This window comes from Thalassophryne amazonica, chromosome 5, assembly GCF_902500255.1.
Source record: "Thalassophryne amazonica chromosome 5, fThaAma1.1, whole genome shotgun sequence".
NCBI lineage: Eukaryota > Metazoa > Chordata > Actinopteri > Batrachoidiformes > Batrachoididae > Thalassophryne > Thalassophryne amazonica.
In genome coordinates this window covers 123,064,274-123,087,160 of record NC_047107.1, presented here as the reverse complement: position 1 = coordinate 123,087,160, position 22,887 = coordinate 123,064,274, and the positions used below count along the sequence as shown (strand labels likewise).

The following is a 22,887-nucleotide window of genomic DNA, read 5'->3' as shown; positions in this document are numbered from 1 at the left end:
AGCCAAGACCAAAGACCCCCCCATCCCCGCAACACAGTGTAATCCAGCATATCACATTACATGAAAAGTACTTGTACTTGTATACTTGAGAAAATACATGTACTTGGACTCAAGTATATTTTGTAGAATGCCAAAAGTACTTGTACTTTTAAATGTACTTGACCCAACTCTGGTTACCACACTGCAGGTTTCATACTTGGACCATGAAAATATTAAAGTTACAAAAAAGTGTATATGGAAGCCGAATCCATCCACTTGATGTTTTTTTTAATAAAAGTAACAAAATTCCTTGTTTTTTTCTGAACTAATGAGAACCAAGTTGTTAATTCAGAAAAAAAACCCTGTGGATTTATTTTCCCCCTTAAGTGAATGATCCACGGCCCTGTAGGCAGAACCTTTTTTCCTCTCCTCCTGCACTCTGGGCTTTAAAGGAGAACAGACAGAACACAGGAGCACACAGGACGAGGAGCACACCATGGAGCTGTACCTGGACCTCATCTCTCAGCCCTGCCGCGCCGTTTTCATGTTTGCCAAAATCATCGGCATTCCTTTTGAATTTAAACTGATTGAACTTGTCAAAGGTAAAACACACACACACACAAATTTTTCTTTTAGTGATAAGTTTTATAATTTAGAATAATTTCTACATTGCTGTAATAATGTTAAACATACAGGCTTCATTTGAAAGGCAGGAATGTTTCCCCCTCTTTCTGCTCTGATTACACCCATTCAGATGTAATCACTGCTGTCTGCAGGCTTCTTTCCAGCTGCTCATGTTACCCGTTAAAGGGGTCATAGTTTGTAAAGGTTTTTTTTTTAAGTCTAACTTTGCATTTAATTTTGGCTGAGTTTTGTTAAACATACCACAAGTTGTTCAAGTTTGTAACTTTGTTGCTTTTTCATTAATGTTGTCCTGAAACATCCTGTTCTCTGTGGGACACGCCCCCTCGGCCAGTCTGTGGTCTCTGTGAGGGGGTGTGGCCAGCAGCAACTCTTTACATTTAAAATGACAGGCATAGAAACCAGTAGTTTGTTTTTTTTTTAAGTGATGTAACAATGGATTTATGTAAGGATGCATTAGCTGAGCATCTACCTATCGATCTAGCTATCTTATAATAGCTAAGTGGCCTCTGTGTGTGTGCGCATGTATGGCTTTGATCAAAGATAAACTGGGGAAAGCTGATATTTGCCATTCGGTATGCTTATGTATTTTGCGCCAAGGCTGAACGCTGCCAAAACGGAAAGTTGATAGGACTAATATTTTTGGAGAAACTAGGAAAATTAGCTAACAACACTGAACAATAGATGTTGTGCTACGATGCACTACGGGAGTTCAGGGATTTTGAGTTTTAAATGTTGTTGTGGTTCATGTTAGTTTAACAGTGTTGTTAGCATTATTGATTTATTGTGTTTTTATAGTTCAATTGGCTTAGTCAGTTTAGTTAAGTGTCATGTTGGTGTTACCATGAGTGAGAAGTGTACTGCATTTAATGTCTTCCGCCACCATCTCTGTTTGTGGGTGTGCTTGTGGCAGAAAAGACAAAAAGCTCTGTGTGCGTGCGTGATCAGACTAATATTTTTGGAGAAACTATGGATATTACCTAGCAACACTGAACAATAGATGTTGTGCTACGATGCACCATAGGAGTTCAGGGATTTTGAGTTTTAAATGTTGTTGTGGTTCATGTTAGTTTAACAGTGTTGTTAGCATTATTGATTTATTGTGTTTTTATAGTTCAATTGGCTTAGTCAGTTTAGTTAAGTGTCATGTTGGTTTTACCATGAGTGAGAAGTGTACTGCATTTGATGTCTGCCGCCACCATCTCTGTTTGTGGGTGTGCTTGTGGCAGAAAAGACAAAAAGCTCTGTGTGCGTGCATGATCAGTCTAATATTTTTGGAGAAACTATGGATATTACCTAACAACACTGAACAAGGGACGTTGATATTTAGATTCTGGACTCGCACGCCATTCCAGCAGGGGGTGGTAATTCTACTATATATTAAAAGCATATTAAAAATCAAATGAAAAGTAGTAATAATAATTACAGTATGTATATGATAAGAAGTTTACACATGCATTAAGACAGTAACAGGACATAAAAGGTTTGAGTTCTTCTGAAAACTGTTAAGGCCTAAGGTCAGCATGGTGGCATAGTGGTTAGCACTGTTGCCTCAAAGCAAGAAGGTCATGGGTTCGATTCCCACCTGTGGCTTCTCTGTGTGGAGTTTGCATGTTCTCCCTGTGTTTGCTTGGGTTTCCTCCGGGTGCTCCAGTTTCCTCCCACATTTAAAGACATGCTGGTTAGATGAATTGGAAACTTTATAATTGTCCAGGTCTCCCTTGCAAAAGATCTCGATCTCAATGGGACTAATCTGGTTAAATTAAAAGGTCTAAGGGTGTAAAAACATTCTGGGCTCACACCCCATTCCAACTCATTATAGAAACTTTGCATAATTCATTGCCACCTTTGAAAAATGTGTTACCTATTTTCTTCTTCTGCATAATTTGTGTGCCAGCACATACATGGTGTATAGCCAGTAAACAGCTTCTCTTGGTTCCCCTGTTGTGTATCGAGTTAAAACATGTAGATGCCTGAAATTCCCCCACAGGTCACTCAGACAGAACAGGAGAGGGAACTGCAGAGATCATTTTAAGCAGATGAGTAATTCAAGAAAGTTAATAAATCCATTGTTGTGCTGCCAAAACTTGTAAAAATCCTGGAATACTAGTGAAAACATTCTTTTGCACTTTTGCAGTGCAGTGAAGATGTACCACCCCAACCGGGCCCCCGCTGCTGAAACGATCTGGAACCAGCACCGGATACAAAACCTATTTAATCTTTTACGCAACAGGATGTTGCACTGTACATCTGCATGCCTTTGCACAGCATATATGTGGTATCCACAAAAAGTTTTTCTTTTTTTTTCATATTTGTCTTCGCATCTTTTGTTTGGTTTTTTTTTGGGGGGGGGGGGGGGGGGTTGCATCCCCTTGGATCCATCTCTGACTGAATTGCGAACCTGTAGCTCATCAGAAACATAAATGTGTTAATCTCAGTTGTTTAATTTTTTTTTTTTTTTTTTTGTGCACCAAGCTGAGGGCAAAGGTCACATTGCTTATCCATGACGGCCTGTGTGCTTTGAGCCGCTGGCAGCAAAAGTAAACATTTGAAGGGAGAATAAATGGGCTTTAGTTCACTCAGAGAACACGGCAGGGACCGACAGCGAGCGAAGGCTGTGGAAAAAACCTGTGGACTTCAGACCGAGCTCCACCTGCACATGATCCCTCCACCGTGTTCCATTTAACATTGAAAACCCCATTTAATGTATATTTTACCTTATATCTTAATCAAACGTGCCCCAATCACTCTCATATTTGAATGTGAGGTGCAGACTGACGCTCACTCTCACCTGACAAAGTTTGATCCGAACTTTGGATTTTGTGGACATTTGAATTTAATATTGAAAATCCCTTTTGATCTATATTTTGTACTATATTTTATTGTTTGAAAAGCAACTTCTAACAGGACTTTGAAAGTTTTTTTTCCAAGGTAAAAATTTGTAGAATTGTAAACTAGCGTTGGCGGAGGTTTGCGCTCCATGCACACGGTGCTCTAGTTTAACATGTACCTATGGTCAAATTATTTTCAATCTTTTTTCAGGGTACCATCACTTTTATCCAGGCCGTTTCATTAGTTTGTTGTTGTTGTTTTTTGTTTTTTTTTATGATGCTGCTGAATCACAATTCAAAAGCAATGTCTGATTTTCATTAAATTTTTATTTACTATTACTTTTGTCATTAAGTCCCTTTGGCTGCTCCCTTGTTTTCACTTGGGAAAACCAAGAAATCTAAGGTGGATCTGCATGTTGAATTGGCACAAGTTTTTCACGGGATGTCCTTCCTGACGCAACTCCACATTACAAGAAGAAATGTGAGATCGGTGGGATTTCAGCCGTGAACCTTCCACAATGAAACCAAGTGCACTAACCCACTAACCACTTGGCCACCACCCCTGCTTAGTGTCTGCATTATAAATAATGTGTAGTTGTCAAATGTTTAAGTACACGGCACATTTACCTCATCTATGATCGCCTGTTCAGTGGCAAAAAGAGTCAATCAATCAAGATCAATCAAGATCTTTATTGTCATTATGCAGGCATAACGAAATTTTGCACACTCCCGGCAAGGCACATAATAAATAAATCAGCACACACATAAATAAAACACTTAAATAATAACGGTAAAGAGAAAAAATAAATAAATAAAGGTAAAGAAACACACTTAAAAAAATTTTTTTACAAAAGAAGCAGTTTACTCACATTTTGGGTTTGCATCCGCCTGGATCCATCTCTGACTGAATTGCGAACTTGTAGCTCATCAGAAACATAAATGTGTTAATGTCAGTGATGTTTAATTTTTTGTGTGTGTGTGTGTGTGTGTGTGTGTGTGTGTGTGTGTGTGTGTGTGTGTGTGTGTGTGTGTGTGTGTGTGTGTGTGTGTGTGTGTGTGTGTGTGTGTGTACCAAGCTGAGGGCAAAGGTCACATTGCTTATCCATGATGGCCTGTGTGCTTTGGGTCGCTGGCAGCAAAAGTAAACATTTGAAGGGAGAATAAATGGGCTTTAGTTCGCTCAGAGAACACGGCAGGGACCGACAGCGAGCGAAGGCTGTGGAAAAAACCTGTGGACTTCAGACCGAGCTCCACCTACACATGATCCCTCCACCGCGTTCTCGTTCACCAAAGTGGTCGCCATTCTGTTTAAGCTTATTGACCTCATCAAGTACTGCAGATGTGGTGAGGGAGACAGCTAGGGCAGTACTGGGTATGACATCTGGACAGTGGAAGGAAGACAAGGAGACTTGGTGGTGGAATGAAGAGGTCCAGGAAAGCATAAGGAGAAAGAGGTTGGCAAAAAAGTTTTGGGATAGTCGGAGAGATGAAGAAAGTAGACAGGAGTACAAGGAGATGCGGCATAAGGTGAAAAGAGAAGTGGCAAAAGCAAAGGAAAAGGCATATTGCGAGCTGTGCAAGAAGCTGAATAGTAAGGAAGGAGAAAAGGACTTGTACCGATTGGCCAGACAAAGGGACAGAGCTAGAAAGGATGTGCAGCAGGTTAGGGTGGTAAAAGATGCACATGGTAATGTGCTGACAAGTGAGGAGTGTGTGCTGAGAAGGTGGAGGGAATATTTTGAAGAGTTGATGAATAAAGAAAATGAGCGAGAGAAAAGGCTGGATGATGTAGTGAGAGTAAATCAGGAAGTAAAAGAGATTAGCAAGGAAGAAGTGAGGGCTGCTATGAAGAGGATGAAGAGTGGAAAGGCAGTCGGTCCAGATGACATTCCAATGGAGGCATGGAAATGTCTAGGAAAGATGGCAGTAGAGTTTCTAACCAGATTGTTTAATAAAATCTTGGAAAGTGAGAGGATGCCTGAGGAGTGGAGACGAAGTGTGCTGGTTCCTATTTTCAAGAACAAGGGTGATGTGCAGAGCTGCAGTAACTACAGAGGCATAAAGCTGATCAGCCACAGCATGAAGTTATGGGAAAGAGTAGTAGAAGCTAGGCTTAGAAAACAGGTGAAGATCTGTGAGCAGCAATATGGTTTCATGCCGAGAAAGAGCACTACAGATGCAGTGTTTACTCTGAGAATACTGTTGGAAAAGTACAGAGAAGGACAGAAAGAGTTACATTGTGTGTTTGTGGACTTAGAAAAAGCTTATGATAGGGTGCCAAGAGAGAGGGAGAAGGATGCTGAGGATGGAGCCACCAGGCAGGAGGAGAAGAGGGAGACCAAAGAGGAGGTTCATGGATGTGCTGAGAGAGGACATGCAGGTGGTTGGTGTGACAGAGGAAGATACAGAGGACAGGGTGAGATGGAAACGATTGATCTGCTGTGGCGACCCCTAACGGGAACAGCTGAAAGACAAAGAAGAAGACCTCATCAGCTGCAGCTCCAGTCCATCTGACAGTTGAAAAAAAAACATCTTGGTGTTTTGCAAATTCTAATTTTGCTTTGTTTTTAAGGTTTTACACCTTTACAGTGTAGTTTTTCCTCAAGAGCTGGTGGGGTGTGAAAATATGAGAACAGTCAGTGAAGTTGAGGTTCAGCATAAAGATGAGCGCTCATAAATAAGAAAAATTTAATGTCAAGTGCTCAGGAACCCTGTGTGTGTGTGTGTGTGTGTGTGTGTGTGTGTGTGTGTGTGTGTGTGTGTGTGTGTGTGTGTGTGTGTGTGTGTGTGTGTGTGTGTGTGTGTGTGTGTGTGTGTGTGTGTGTGTGTGTGTGTGTTTTTAAACTGAAGTTATCAGTTTAACCAGCATGTCTTTACTTATCTATTTGTTTGATATTTTGTTTGAGTTAACCCAATATTGCAAACAGTTTATTTTAAAAAATCATTAGAGGGCAGTGCCTATGTTTGGTTTCCAAAAAGGGTGGGACTGAGAGTTTGAACCTGTTGCTGAAGTTACTAAGGTGACTGGGAAGTGCAGAAACACTTTTACAAGAAGTCCCAAAAAATTTTACAAATGGCAGATTCTGACAGGGCAGCATGGTTGTTAGCACTGTTGCCTCACAACGAGAAGGTCATGGGATCGATTCCCACCTGTGGAGTTTGCGTGGGTTCTCTCCGGGTGCCCACATCCAAAGACGTGCAGGTCTCTGAGTGCCGTCCTAGTTGGATAATAGATTATTTTTGCCCACACATTTAAACTTGTACATTGTTCTTGTAAATTTGTAGTGAAAATTAGTTTAACCAGTTTGCAGCACATCACTTGAATGTTCAATGTTCTGTGGTTGTAAATGTGTCTTTAAGGCACAAGGATTTCCCTTCTTTTTTTTCTTTCTTTTTTTTTATATTCATATTCTTTCATCAAAGTTTATACAAGTTTTGTGTTTATATATATATATATATATATATATATATATGTGTGTGTGTGTGTGTGTGTGTGTGTGTGACAAGTGACAAAGTTTTTTATTTGGTACACAAAATATTCAAATAGAAAAAAAATGAACAATTCCACAAACGCATAAACAAACCTAGTGAGTCCGAAAGGGTGTGGGCTGAAGCAAAGCTTATTCGCGCCCACCCCTGCTAGTACAAGTCCATCAATTCTAATCAGTCATATTTACATAAATACAAATTCACTACTACATGTCGACACACAGACATACACATCAATATACTATTCACTTATAATTATATTTATATAGTACCACATCACAAGAAAGTCAAATCAAGGCACTTTACGCAAGTAAGGACTAACCTTACCAACCAACCCCCAGAGCAAGCACTAGGCAACTGTGGTGAGGAAAAACTCCCTATAAGGAAGAAACCTCAAGCAGACCAGGCTCTTGGGGGTGACCCTCTGCTTGGGCTGTGCCATATATACCTATATACATACGTATATACATTACATACATAAATATATACATATATATACATACATATACACGGTCACTTATATACATAGATACATATACACCTACCCATATCTATATATCCACATACGCATACACATACCCACACATTCAAATATACAATAAATCCCACTTATAAATTGAACATTCCCTATAAATCAAATTATATTTGCTTCTTTATGATACTTAGACATGATGTTCTTTTTGAGTAATTTCTTAAATCTTACTAAGGTACCACTCATTCTAACCTCTGTTGACATTCATTCCATTTCTTCACCCCAACCACAGACACACAAAAACCCTTTACATTTGTTCTTACTGGTGGTTTCATAAAACTTGCACAACCTCTTAAACTATATCTGGATTCCCTTCTTGCCAGAGAATCTTTGCTATCCTATTACATTTTCAACTTTCACCCATAAAGCTGACATGTATATCCAGAGTATCTTACGGGGGAGTTTTAATGTTTACGTCTCCATAACTGCAGCTGGTTTGTGGGATGTTACATATCACTGCTCATGTCCCTGAGGTGGAGGAGAAAAACAGGAGCTGGAGAAAGAAAATAAACACTTTTATCGTTTTCCTCCCAAATGCTGAAGAGCACATTCCAGAACAACTCTGCAATTTGAGGCCTGTGATTACACTGATTTTTACACTGCATGCAAAAACTGACAACAGGCACGTCTACCAGAAGGGCTCAGAAGGCAAGTTAAAGTTAATCATTTCAGTGGACAATATAATGCACAGGCGTTATAATCCATGTGGAATTAGATTTGGTGCTGGTTCTCAGCATTATAGAGAGTGGATATGAGATGATCACGAATCCTGCTGATGGAAATCGCAGGGGCGGAGCCTGCTCCCAGGCAGGGGATAGAGACAAACTGGTGAGAACGGGGTGGAGGAGGGGATGTCCCGACAGTGATCGGTAAACAGCAAGAAGTGATTGAAAATGTTGGTGTTTTCTGGAGTTCCTATTGGTTGAGAGCTGAGTAGTAATGCTTTGTTTAGAGATTAAAGCTGATGTTAATTAACAGATTCTGAGCAACTACTTAAAAATCTGAGTCCTCTGGTAGAATTCATGCTGCATACTGTATTTCTTTTCCATTTCTTTGAAAATATGTTGCGAATGTTTTGTGTGTATTTTCAGGGCAGCAGTTCAGCGAGGAGTTTGGAAAAATCAGTATTGTGAGGAAGGTTCCTGTTATGAAGGATGGAGACTTCATTCTGACAGAAAGGTAAAGTGAAAGATCTCAAGCTTTTGCTGACTTGTGGAGGTACAAAATGTAAGATGGGAAATAAAATTTGCTTGATACTCTGAGATTACATCTGTGGATTATGTCAATCAGATTACCACTTCTGCATATAAAAAGACTGTGATCAGTACAAAGCTGTTGGAAGAATTCAGCAGTGAAAGTTCACTAACTTTAACTCAAAGGTTCCCTGCTTCAATTGGATGAACAAATGCACTGGCCTGCTCTGCATTTATTTCTAAAATCTATCATTTTAATGAAAGGATCTTCTTTTTGTAACTATTGCTAAAACTTGGGAGTAATTTAAAGTTACCATGTGTAAGATTTAGGGTGTTTATTAGCAGAAATGGAATATAGCCAGACGTGCGCATAACTGGTGCTCATGCATACTAAAAATAAATGATGTGCAGCAGAAAACACGGAGGGTAGTGCTTTTCCTTCAGACTGTTGTCAACGCTTCCCAACGTGTTTTCTGCTGCACATCCATTTATTGTTTTAGCACACACAAGCACCCGAGCACCAGTTATGTGCACGATTGAATATAACATTCATAACCATCTATCCAAGAGATTATGGACTTCTTCTTTGTCTTTCGGCTGTTCCCGTTAGGGGTCGCCACAACAGATCAATCATTTCCATCTCACCCTGTCCTCTGTATCTTCCTCTGTCACACCACCCACCTGCATGTCCTCTCTCAGCACATCCATGAACCTCCTCTTTGGTCTCCCTCTTCTCCTCCTGCCCCTTCACTCTTGCTGATATTCTTCGGTCACAAATCACTCCTGCCACCTTTCTCCACCCACTCCACCCTGCCTGCACTCTCTTCTTCACCTCTCTACCACACTCTCCATTACTTTGAACAGTTGACCCCAAATATTTAAACTCATCTACTTTCACCACTTCTACTCCTTGTAACTGCACTATTCCACTGGGCTCCCTCTCATTCACACACATGTACTCAGTCTTGCTTCTACTGACTTTCATTCCCCTTCTCTCCAAAGCATATCTCCACTTCTCCAGACTAGACTCAACTTGCTCTCTACTCTCACTACAGATCACAATGTCATCTGCAAACATCATAGTCCATGGGGACTCCTGTCTGATCTCATCTGTCAACCTGTCCATCACCACTGCAAACAAGAAAGGACTCAGAGCTGATCCTTGGTGTAATCCCACCTCCACCTTGAATGAGTCTGTCATTCCGACTGCGCATCTCACCGCTGTCACACTGTTCTTGTACATGTCCTGTACTACCCTAACATACTTCCCTGCCACTCCAGACTTCCTCATACAATGCCACAACTCTTCTCTTGGCACCCTATCATAAGCTTTTTCTAAGTCCACAAACACACAATGTAACTCTTTCTGTCCTTCTCTGTACTTTTCCAACAGTATTCTCAGAGCAAACATTGCATCTGTAGTGCTCTTTCTCGGCATGAAACCATATTGCTGCTCACAGATCTTCACCTGTTTTCTAAGCCTAGCTTCTACTACTCTTTCCCATAACTTCATGCTGTGGCTGATCAGCTTTATGCCTCTGTAGTTACTGCAGCTCTGCAGATCACCCTTGTTCTTGAAAATAGGAACCAGCACACTTCGTCTCCACTCCTCAGGCATCCTCTCACTTTCCAAGATTTTATTAAACAATCTGATTAGAAACTCTACTGCCATCTCTCCTAGACATTTCCATGCCTCCATTGGAATGTCATCTGGACCAACTGCCTTTCCACTCTTCATCCTCTTCATAGCAGCCCTCACTTCTTCCTTGCTAATCTCTTTTACTTCCTGATTTACTCTCACCACATCATCCAGCCTTTTCTCTCGCTCATTTTCTTTATTCATCAACTCTTCGAACTATTCCCTCCACCTTCTCAGCACACACTCCTCACTTTTCAGCACATTACCATGTGCATCTTTTACCACCCTAACCTGCTGTACATCCTTTCCAGCTCTGTCCCTTTGTCTGGCCAATCGGTACAAGTCCTTTTCTCCTTCCTTACTATTCAACTTCTTGTACAGCTCGCAATATGCCTTTTCCTTTGCTTTTGCCACTTCTCTTCTCGCCTTACGCCGCATCTGATTGTACTCCTGTCTACTTTCTTCATCTCTCCGACTATCCCAAAACGTTTTCGCCAACCTCTTTCTCCTTATGCTTTCCTGGACCTCTTCATTCCACCACCAAGTCTCCTTGTCTTCCTTCCACTGTCCAGATGTCATACCCAGTACTGCCCTAGCTGTCTTCCTCACCACATCTGCAGTACTCTTCCAGTTGTCCAAAATTGCTTCTCTCACCTGCTCGCTAAATTTCACACAACAGTCTTCCTCCTTCAGCTTCCACCATCTGATCCTTTGTTGAGCTCTCACTCTCTTCTTCTTCTTTACCTCTAAAGTCATCCTACAAACAACCATCCTATGCTGTCTAGTGACACTCTCTCCTGCTACCACCTTACAGTCTGTGATTTCTTTTAGCTTGCATCTCCTATAAAGAATGTAGTCCACCTGTGTGCACCTTCCTCCACTTTTATATGTTACGCTGTGCTCCTCCCTTTTCTTAAAGTAGGTATTCACCACAGCCATTTCCATCCTTTTTGCAAAATCCACTACCATCTGTCTTTCCCCATTCCTATCCTTGATACCATATCTACCCATTACTTCCTCATCACCTCTGTTCCCTTCACCAACATGCCCATTGAAGTCTGCTCCTATCAGCACTCTTTCATGCTTGGGCACACTCTCCACCACCTCATCTAACACACTCCAGAAATCTTCTTTCTCCTTCATCTCACAACCTACTTGTGGGGCATATGCACTGATGATATTCATCATCGCCCCTTCAATTTCCAACTTCACACTCATCACCCTGTCAGACACTCGGTTAAGCTCCAACACACTTTTAACATACTCTTCCTTTAAAATGACCCCAACACCATTTCTCTTCCAACTTGTACCCACCGCCGATGCTCCTGCTCTTACTTCCCTTCCAGTTGGTCTCTTGCACACACAATATGTCTACCTTTCCCCTCTCCATCACATCAGCCAGCTCTCTCCCTTTACCAGTCATACTACCAACATTCAAAGTCCCCACTCTCATTTCCACCCTTCTAGTTTTCTTCTTCTCCCGCTGTTCGTGGCAATGTTTTCCTCCTCTTCTTCGTCTTCATCTTCGCCCAAGAGATTATGGACAATCATACATATTGCTTAACACTAGAGAGTTCTAGGGAGCATGAACATTCAAGATACAAAGACAAAATCGTGATCCACAATAATGCAGTCTGCAACTTCACCACTAGATGACAGTGTAGTTTTAATTTTTCATGTTTAAAAAATCTTTATGCATCGAGAACAACCTACAAGAACTTTGACACAGATCCACCAACAGTTGATTTATTGTACATCGGCAAAAAAAAAATGAAAATGCTCTGAACATGTGGTTTTATTGATGTTAAGAGCAAAAATCAGGAAATTGTTAATACAGTACAAATAATAAAAATTCTTACTTGAAAATTACAGTTCATTTGAAGAACATGCAAAAATATCTTAAACACTTGATCTAGCAGAGAGCTGGCTTCCACTCTGATGGTCTGAAGACTGTTCTTGGAAGAAGCATCCTCTTCACGTACTGCAGCTGTTGTAGTTTATCTCGTCGTACATTAGAAGAGCTGCAGGATGCATCCTGAGCAGGTCGCCCAGTCCGTTACAGAGACAACCAGTCACTCTCACACATGAAATATACAGAAAGACCATCCTTTATTCTCTGCATTTGCATGTTTTTTTTTTCCAGCATTGCAATCCTTAAGTACATGGTGCAGAAATACCCGACTTTAGTTGCAGACCACTGGATGCCAGCGGACCTGCAGCAGCGAGCTCGTGTTAATGAATACCTGTCTTGGCAGCACTTGAACACCAGAGCTCTTGGATCAAAGGTCTTCCTGCTCAAGGTAGAACTATGTGATAACCTGATCTGCTTCACCATGTAGAAAAATGTTCAATGATGAAACATCACTCCAACTTTAAACTCCAACTTTGTAGTATTCTTGTATCCACACCTGATGCATGTAAAGCCAGCAGGTGGTACAAGTAATATTAAATATGAAATGATAATCGCGTGTTGTTACACATCAAAACATGAAAATGCATCAAGGGCTCATTCCTCAGCACTGACACATCTATACCTATTATTCTGACTAAAAGTCTGTTTGAAATAATATTACTGCAAATCATTCATGGAAATTATGGATATATTAGGATTTCAGCAATGCATTCAGGGTTCGACACACGAGTGGAAATACCCTGGATTTGGTCCTCCTTCAGGGTATTGCTGGCAAAAATACTGACATCATGCCTCTTGTGTCTTATTAAGTTTACAGTTTCGTTGCAATGTTTAGTGAAACAGCAACCTTATTTATCACTGCGGCGATGCATCAACTACGACTGAAATCGAAGCTGGACTGCCTGATATTTTAGCGTCATGTTTGGAAAATGCCCACTCAGTAGACAGTCTTGCGGACAGTTTAAATTCAGCGCTCAGAACTACACTCGACATGAATGCTTAAAACCATGCCCCCCCCCCCCCCCCCCCCAAAACAAACCCACAGTAACCTTTGTTCAGTGATTACTTGCGTGACCTCAAGCATAAGGCTAGAGGTCTAGAACAAAAATGGCGTAGTTCAAAATTAGAAGTATTCCACCTCGCGTGGCGTGATGCCATCTTAAGCCCCGTTTACACATAGACGGTAAGAGCTCCTGGAAGCGTCCCAGAAGAGTTTTTGGCCGTCTTAAGGATCAAACGCCGTTGTCAATGCCGGCACTAGGGGGCGTGGCTTAGTTCCGGCTTTACCGGGAATCGTCGAAAAAATTACTCAACATGTCAAATAATTCCGGGAGCACTCCCGGAGAATTCGCGTGACGACGGAGACAACGCGAACAACGGCGTTTGATACTTTTTAATCGCCGTGTCATCCTGCTCCTTCCTGTAGTGCCGCAGTTTACACCGCCGTAATTGGCGGCCGGCATTGTATCCCTAATCAACGGCGTGTAAAACGGCGATAGAGCCCACATCGGTGTCCTCAGAGGCGTTTTAACCGGCAACAGAGGCAGACAAAACGGCGGCGCTAGCGGACAGTACGTCGTTCTAAACGCCACCTCCCAGTTAACGGCGTTCCAAACGGCCGATAGGTGGCGGTCAATATAAAAATGCTAGCGCGCTGCATGCAGGCCTCTCACTTGCGGCCAGCTCCAGATATTTTTGCAGAGAAGCTCCAGTAAGCCTCCTAAAAGTAAATTGGCAGCGGCAAAGACTTACCAAGAGGTCTGGTTTAGAAGGAGAGGAGAGCCCTGTAGTGGAGATGAGCAACACGTTGAGGAGGAAAAAAGGAAGGAGAAGAAAAGGCTGAGATGAGCTGAGAGATGAGCTCCCTCCCCCTGCATTGACAGCTGCTTCAACCTATTATACTCTGGGGGCGGTGCCTATATGCAAAGTTCCTGGAGGAATGCAGGATTTGCCTGGATAAATCCAGCGGTACACAGGGCATTATCGGCGGCAGCAGAACACCGCCGTTCTCACGCGCGTCTTAACCGGCGATTGTAAAGGATAGAACTGGGTATTAAGCCCCGTTGCCTGACGTGTGCCGCATGCTACGGTGTCAAAACGCCGCTTTATTCGGCGGATTTAGCGGCGTTTTATCCGCGCATTTGCGGCTAGTACGGCGCTCAAAACGCCGGCGAAATGCTCCGCCCCTTTCCACCGCGAAAACAGCTGGAACTACCGCGAACTTCGGTCTACGTACTGCCCGCCGACAAAACCGTCTATGTGTAACCTGGGCTTTAAGCATGCACTACTGGCCACAAAGTGGACCTATTATTCTGATTTGATCAATAAAAACAAGCATAACTCAAAGTTCTTGTACGTGGACAGCCACCTGTAAGTCGCTCTCCTTTTACTGCCCATGATTACTTTGAGAAAAAATAGAAGACATTAGGTTAAACATAACCCAGCCACTACACCCTGCTATTGAGGTGGGCGCCACTACTGAGGTATTACCTAGATTTACAGAATTTGATAGTATTTCACTTGGCATGCTGACGAAACTCGTAACGTCAACAAAAAGCAGAACCTGTTTATTTGATCCTATACCAACAAAACTGTTTAAAGGACCTGTGGCCCGTCACTGCAAACGATCAGCCTAGCTCCAAATTGGTTACAGATATACAAGCATGTATTAATTGTTCAATGAAAGTATAAACATTGCAAAGACAGAGCACCACCATGGGTTAGCATATTAACATCGTTAACACATGTTGTACAGCTAGTAAGTTCAGACCACTAACACTGCAACATGCAGCAAATGCGATATGGCAATATAAACCATAATTGTATAGTACAACAGGTTCAAACGAATAAACCTTGAAATATCATCAAATACCCACTTACATTTACTCATGTGGCCACTCTCTTCAATAGCCAGAAAATAATTAAATCAAATATCAAATCAAATCAAATCAATTTTATTTATATAGCGCCAAATCACAACAAACAGTTGCCCCAAGGCGCTTTATACTGTAAGGCAAGGCCATACAATAATTACGGAAAAACCCCAACGGTCAAAACGACCCCCTGTGAGCAAGCACTTGGAAACAGTGGGAAGGAAAAACTCCCTTTTAACAGGAAGAAACCTCCAGCAGAACCAGGCTCAGGGAGGGGCAGTCTTCTGCTGGGACTGGTTGGGGCTGAGGGAGAGAACCAGGAAAAACACATGCTGTGGAAGAGAGCAGAGATCAATCACTAATGATTAAATGCAGAGTGGTGCATACAGAGCAAAAAGCGAAAGAAACACTCAGTGCATCATGGGAACCCCCCAGCAGTCTAAGTCTATAGCAGCATAACTAAGGGATGGTTCAGGGTCACCTGATCCAGCCCTAACTATAAGCTTTAGCAAAAAGGAAAGTTTTAAGCCTAATCTTAAAAGTAGAGAGGGTGTCTGTCTCCCTGATCTGAATTGGAAGCTGGTTCCACAAGAGAGGAGCCTGAAAGCTGAAGGCTCTGCCTCCCATTCTACTCTTACAAACCCTAGGAACTACAAGTAAGCCTGCAGTCTGAGAGCGAAGTGCTCTATTGGGGTGATATGGTACTATGAGGTCCCTAAGATAAAATGGGACCTGATTATTCAAAACCTTATAAGTAAGAACTGGTGGTTGGCTCTCACTGCGGTATTGTATCACTTCCTGTTCCGGAGCACAGCGGTGTTTTTCTGTATCTGTTAGCTGTTTAATCTGCGCAGTTAGATTGATCTAGTTACCTAGATAATGATTTGTTTCACAGTGTAATCTTCACGTGCCTTAACTAAAGCACTCCCTCTGCTGAATCACCTCTAAATTATTTACACATTATTCACTTTGTGTGTTTTTAGGAATCCGCTAGCTTAGCGCAGCTACTAGCTCAGCCGGTTTAGCATGGCGGCTTCTCCTGTCTCTCCCGCACTTTTCTGCTCTGGGTGTGAAATGTTTAGTTATTCCTCGGCCTCCTTTAGCAGTAATGGTACTTGTAATAAGTGTAGCTTATTCATAGCTTTGGAGGCCAGGCTGGCCGAATTGGAGACTCGGCTCCGCACTGTGGAAAATTCTACAGCTAGCCAGGCCCCTGTAGTCGGTGCGGACCAAGGTAGCTTAGCCGCTGTTAGTTTCCCTCTGGCAGATCCCAAGCAGCCGGGAAAGCAGGCCGACTGGGTGACTGTGAGGAGGAAGCGTAGCCCTAAACAGAAGCCCCGTGTACACCGCCAACCCGTTCACATTTCTAACCGTTTTTCCCCACTCGGCGACACACCCGTCGAGGAACAAACTCTGGTTATTGGCGACTCTGTTTTGAGAAATGTGAAGTTAGCGACACCAGCAACCATAGTCAATTGTCTTCCGGGGGCCAGAGCAGGCAACATTGAAGGAAATTTGAAACTGCTGGCTAAGGCTAAGCGTAAATTTGGTAAGATTGTAATTCACGTCGGCAGTAATGACACCCGGTTACGCCAATCGGAGGTCACTAAAATTAACATTGAATCGGTGTGTAACTTTGCAAAAACAATGTCGGACTCTGTAGTTTTCTCTGGGCCCCTCCCCAATCGGACCGGGAGTGACATGTTTAGCCGCATGTTCTCCTTGAATTGCTGGCTGTCTGAGTGGTGTCCAAAAAATGAGGTGGGCTTCATAGATAATTGGCAAAGCTTCTGGGGAAAACCTGGTCTTGTTAGGAGAGACGGCATCCATCCCACCTTGGATGGAGCAGCTCTCATTTCTAGAAATGTGGCCAATTTTCTTAAATCCTCCAAACCGTGACTATCCAGGGTTGGGACCAGGAAGCAGAGTTGTAGTCTTACACACCTCTCTACAGCTTCTCTCCCCCTGCCATCCCCTCATTACCCCATCCCCGTAGAGACAGTGCCTGCTCCCAGACCACCAATAACCAGCAAAAATCTATTTAAGCATAAAAATTCAAAAAGAAAAAATAATATAGCACCTTCAACTGCACCACAGACTAAAACAGTTAAATGTGGTCTATTAAACATTAGGTCTCTCTCTTCTAAGTCCCTGTTAGTAAATGATATAATAATTGATCAACATATTGATTTATTCTGCCTTACAGAAACCTGGTTACAGCAGGATGAATATGTTAGTTTAAATGAGTCAACACCCCCGAGTCACACTAACTGCCAGAACGCTCGTAGCACGGGCCGAGGCGGAGGATTAGCAGCAATCTTCCATTCCAGCTTATTAATTAATCAAAAACCCAGACAGAGCTTTAATTCATGTGAAAGCTTGACTCTTAGTCTTGTCCATCCAAATTGGAAGTCCCAAAAACCAGTTTTATTTGTTGTTATCTATCGTCCTCCTGGTCGATACTGTGAGTTTCTCTGTGAATTTTCAGAACTTTTGTCTGACTTAGTGCTTAGCTCAGATAAGATAATTATAGTGGGCGATTTTAACATCCACACAGATGCTGAGAATGACAGCCTCAACACTGCATTTAATCTATTATTAGACTCAATTGGCTTTGCTCAAAATGTAAATGAGTCCACCCACCACTTTAATCATATCTTAGATCTTGTTCTGACTTATGGTATGGAAATTGAAGACTTAACAGTATTCCCTGAAAACTCCCTTCTGTCTGATCATTTCTTAATAACATTTACATTTACTCTGATGGACTACCCAGCAGTGGGGAATAAGTTTCATTACACTAGAAGTCTTTCAGAAAGCGCTGTAACTAGGTTTAAGGATATGATTCCTTCTTTATGTTCTCTAATGCCATATACCAACACAGTGCAGAGTAGCTACCTAAACTCTGTAAGTGAGATAGAGTATCTCGTCAGTAGTTTTACATCCTCATTGAAGACAACTTTGGATGCTGTAGCTCCTCTGAAAAAGAGAGCTTTAAATCAGAAGTGCCTGACTCCGTGGTATAACTCACAAACTCGCAGCTTAAAGCAGATAACCCGTAAGTTGGAGAGGAAATGGCGTCTCACTAATTTAGAAGATCTTCACTTAGCCTGGAAAAAGAGTCTGTTGCTCTATAAAAAAGCCCTCCGTAAAGCTAGGACATCTTACTGTTCATCACTAATTGAAGAAAATAAGAACAACCCCAGGTTTCTTTTCAGCACTGTAGCCAGGCTGACAAAGAGTCAGAGCTCTATTGAGCCGAGTATTCCTTTAACTTTAACTAGTAATGACTTCATGACTTTCTTTGCTAATAAAATTTTAACTATTAGAGAAAAAATCACTCATAACCATCCCAAAGACGTATCGTTATCTTTGGCTGCTTTCAGTGATGCCGGTATTTGGTTAGACTCTTTCTCTCAGATTGTTCTGTCTGAGTTATTTTCATTAGTTACTTCATCCAAACCATCAACATGTCTATTAGACCCCATTCCTACCAGGCTGCTCAAGGAAGCCCTACCATTATTTAATGCTTCGATCTTAAATATGATCAATCTGTCTTTATTAGTTGGCTATGTACCACAGGCTTTTAAGGTGGCAGTAATTAAACCATTACTTAAAAAGCCATCACTTGACCCAGCTATCTTAGATAATTATAGGCCAATCTCCAACCTTCCTTTTCTCTCAAAAATTCTTGAAAGGGTAGTTGTAAAACAGCTAACTGATCATCTGCAGAGGAATGGTCTATTTGAAGAGTTTCAGTCAGGTTTTAGAATTCATCATAGTACAGAAACAGCATTAGTGAAGGTTAAAAATGATCTTCTTATGGCCTCAGACAGTGGACTCATCTCTGTGCTTGTTCTGTTAGACCTCAGTGCTGCTTTTGATACTGTTGACCATAAAATTTTATTACAGAGATTAGAGCATGCCATAGGTATTAAAGGCACTGCGCTGCGGTGGTTTGAATCATATTTATCTAATAGATTACAATTTGTTCATGTAAATGGGGAATCTTCTTCACAGACTAAGGTTAATTATGGAGTTCCACAAGGTTCTGTGCTAGGACCAATTTTATTCACTTTACACATGCTTCCCTTAGGCAGTATTATTAGACGGCATTGCTTAAATTTTCATTGTTACGCAGATGATACCCAGCTTTATCTATCCATGAAGCCAGAGGACACACACCAATTAGCTAAACTGCAGGATTGTCTTACAGACATAAGGACATGAATGACCTCTAATTTCCTGCTTTTAAACTCAGATAAAACTGAAGTTATTGTACTTGGCCCCACAAATCTTAGAAACATGGTGTCTAACCAGATCCTTACTCTGGATGGCATTACCCTGACCTCTAGTAATACTGTGAGAAATCTTGGAGTCATTTTTGATCAGGATATGTCATTCAAAGCGCATATTAAACAAATATGTAAGACTGCTTTTTTGCATTTATGCAATATCTCTAAAATTAGAAAGGTCTTGTCTCAGAGTGATGCTGAAAAACTAATTCATGCATTTATTTCCTCTAGGCTGACAGGGACTAGAAAGAGAGAGCATATCTCACCCATATTGGCCTCTCTTCATTGGCTTCCTGTTAATTCTAGAATAGAATTTAAAATTCTTCTTCTTACTTATAAGGTTTTGAATAATCAGGTCCCATATTATCTTAGGGACCTCATAGTACCATATCACCCCAATAGAGCGCTTCGCTCTCAGACTGCAGGCTTACTTGTAGTTCCTAGGGTTTGTAAGAGTAGAATGGGAGGCAGAGCCTTCAGCTTTCAGGCTCCTCTCCTGTGGAACCAGCTCCCAATTCGGATCAGGGAGACAGACACCCTCTCTACTTTTAAGATTAGGCTTAAAACTTTCCTTTTTGCTAAAGCTTATAGTTAGGGCTGGATCGGGTGACCCTGAACCATCCCTTAGTTATGCTGCTATAGACTTAGACTGCTGGGGGGTTCCCATGATGCACTGAGTGTTTCTTTCTCTTTTTGCTCTGTATGCACCACTCTGCATTTACTCATTAGTGACTGATCTCTGCTCCCCTCCACAGCATGTCTTTTTCCTGGTTCTCTCCCTCAGCCCCAACCAGTCCCAGCAGAAGACTGCCCCTCCCTGAGCCTGGTTCTGCTGGAGGTTTCTTCCTGTTAAAAGGGAGTTTTTCCTTCCCACTGTCGCCAAGTGCTTGCTCACAGGGGGTCGTTTTGACCATTGGGGTTTTTATGTAATTATTGTATGGCCTTGCCTTACAATATAAAGCGCCTTGGGGCACCTGTTTGTTGTGATTTGGCGCTATATAAATAAAATTGATTGACAAAGAAGAAGAATTTTAAATTCTATTCTAGAATTAACAGGAAGCCAATGAAGAGAGGCCAATATGGGTGAGATATGCTCTCTCCTTCCAGTCCCTGTCAGTACTCTAGCTGCAGCATTTTGAATTAACTGAAGGCTTTTCAGGGAACTTTTACGACAACCTGATAATAATGAATTACAATAGTCCAGCCTAGAGGAAATAAATGCATGAATTAGTTTTTCAGCATAACTCTGAGACAAGACCTTTCTAATTTTAGAGATATTGCGCAAATGCAAAAAAGCAGTCTTACATATTTGTTTAATATGCGCATTGAAATATGGCAGCAGAGTGCAAATAAAGACCCCAAAAGGCACTTTTGTGTGCCTAAAACAAAGCCTGACCAAAACATATCACAGACGAGTCCGGTCAGCTGGTAAATGGTTCCACCTAGTGGTGAAAGTGGGGAATTCAGAACAAACACTACCTCTAACCTTAGTGACATGAAAGTTGGTGTCCGTCCCTTTTATATAGCACCCCTTGGGCACATATTGCGGCATTTTGGGATTACCTTTCACTGCTATGCGGATGATACTCAGTTATACGACACAGTGAGGAACCTTGTGTCATGGTTGCAGACTGAACAAGGCAGGACACAAATGCAGGACTCAGCCACAGGAAGGATTATTCAACAGGCTTTAGTCATGGTTTATGCTGGATTCGGTACACTGTATAGCAAGCAGCACAAAGCAACAGTGTCCAAAACATTAGACTGGTAGCGAGGTCAGTAAACAGGAGAGAGGTTGGAACACGGCATGAAAAAGACAAGGGACGACACTGGGACATGAAGGCTAGAAATGCAAGCATGAAGCACAAACGATCAGGCAGAGGAATGCAGGAAACAATGGGCTTAAGAACAGAAGTAATCAGAGACAATGAGATGCAGGTGGAGGAGGATGAGCAGGAAGAAGGCATGGTCAAAGAAGAGGGAACCAGACACGCCCACACCAAGACATAGTGGAAGACGAGAGAGTACTAACACAAAGTACCATCCAAAGCTGCACAGAAAAAAAAACCCACACCACAATAACTACCAAAATAAAACACACAGATAACCCACAATCGTGGGGTAATTTTTGATCCTATGTTGTCCTTTGACCTCCACATTAGAGACATTACAAGGACTGCTTTCTTCCACCTGCGAAATATAGCGAAGATTCATCCCATCCTGTCTATGGCTGATGCTGAGACCCTGATTCATGCATTTATCTCTTCTAGATTGGACTACTGCAATGTTCTATTTTCTGGTTTACCGCAGTCCAGCATTAGGGGTCTCCAGTTGGTTCAAAATGCTGCTGCCATACTTTTGATATGAAGCAGAAAGTTGGACCACATTACACCCATTTTGGTGTCTCTTCAGTGGCTTCCTGTCCCAGTAAGATCAGATTTTAAGGTTCTGTTACTAACTGTTAGAAACTGAAACCTGTTTCCTCTGGTGTCTCATTTGTTGTTTTTAGGTAGTTTTTCCTAAGCTCTTTTGGTACTTAAAGCTTTAAAGGTCGATGTCACACAGAGTACAGGTCTGAAGACAAAAACCAGTACATTCAGTTTTCATGCCACTTATATACAGTCCCAAGGTATGCCAAAGTTAATTGAATGAAATCATTTGATAGCATAAGACAGTCAGTCTCAAAGTCCGTTCCCGATCATTCATCATGCACTGAGGAAATACGAGGTCTCTCAATAAAGTATAGGTCCTTTTTATTTTTTTCAAAAACTATATGGATTTCATTCATATGTTTTTACGTCAGACATGCTTGAACCCTCGTGCGCATGCGTGAGTTTTTCCACGCCTGTCGGTGACGTCATTCGCCTGTGAGCACTCCTTGTGGGAGGAGTCATCCAGCCCCTCGTCGGAATTCCTTTGTCTGAAAAGTTGCTGAGAGACTGGCGCCTTGTTTGATCAAAATTTTTTCTAAACCTGTGAGACACATCGAAGTGGACACGGTTCGAAAAATTAAGCTGGTTTTTGATGAAAATTTTAATGGCTGATGAGAGATTTTGAGGTGATACTGTCGCTTTAAGGACTTCCCATGGTGCGAGACGTCGCGCAGCGCTCTCAGGGGCCGTTGTCAGCCTGTTCAAGCTGAAAACCTCCACATTTCAGGCTCTATTGATCCAGGACGTCGTGAGAGAACAGAGAAGTTTCAGAAGAAGTCGGTTTCAGCATTTTATCCGGATATTCCACTGTTAAAGGAGATTTTTTTAATGAAAGACGTGCGGGCGGATTGCAGCGTCGGCTCGCAGCCGCTGCGACGCTCCGCCACAGGAAAAACACCTCCGTTGGAAGCCTTAAGGACAAGTTGGAACATCTCCAGCTGATAAACAATTTCTTATATACTCACTCCACTGAAAGCCATCAAAAGCCGCCTGAATTTTACAAATGGTTATCAACACGGAGGTGTTTTTCCTGTGCCGCCGCACCGCGCCGGCTGCGTCCCGACGCGCGG

General features: G+C 42.1%; 1 protein-coding gene across 1 annotated transcript in view; it reads left to right on the top strand.

Annotated features, from left to right (window-relative positions):
- The first annotated feature begins 424 nt into the window (after window positions 1-424).
- LOC117511240 (glutathione S-transferase theta-3-like) overlaps window positions 425-22,887 on the top strand; it is a 27,050-nt gene continuing 4,587 nt past the window's right edge. Inside the window, exons 1-3 of the mRNA XM_034171246.1 lie at window positions 425-581; window positions 8,565-8,652; window positions 12,449-12,605. Of these exons, the coding sequence (XP_034027137.1) occupies window positions 476-581; window positions 8,565-8,652; window positions 12,449-12,605 (351 nt within the window). The 5' untranslated portion in view covers window positions 425-475. The remainder of the gene's footprint in view (window positions 582-8,564; window positions 8,653-12,448; window positions 12,606-22,887) is intronic.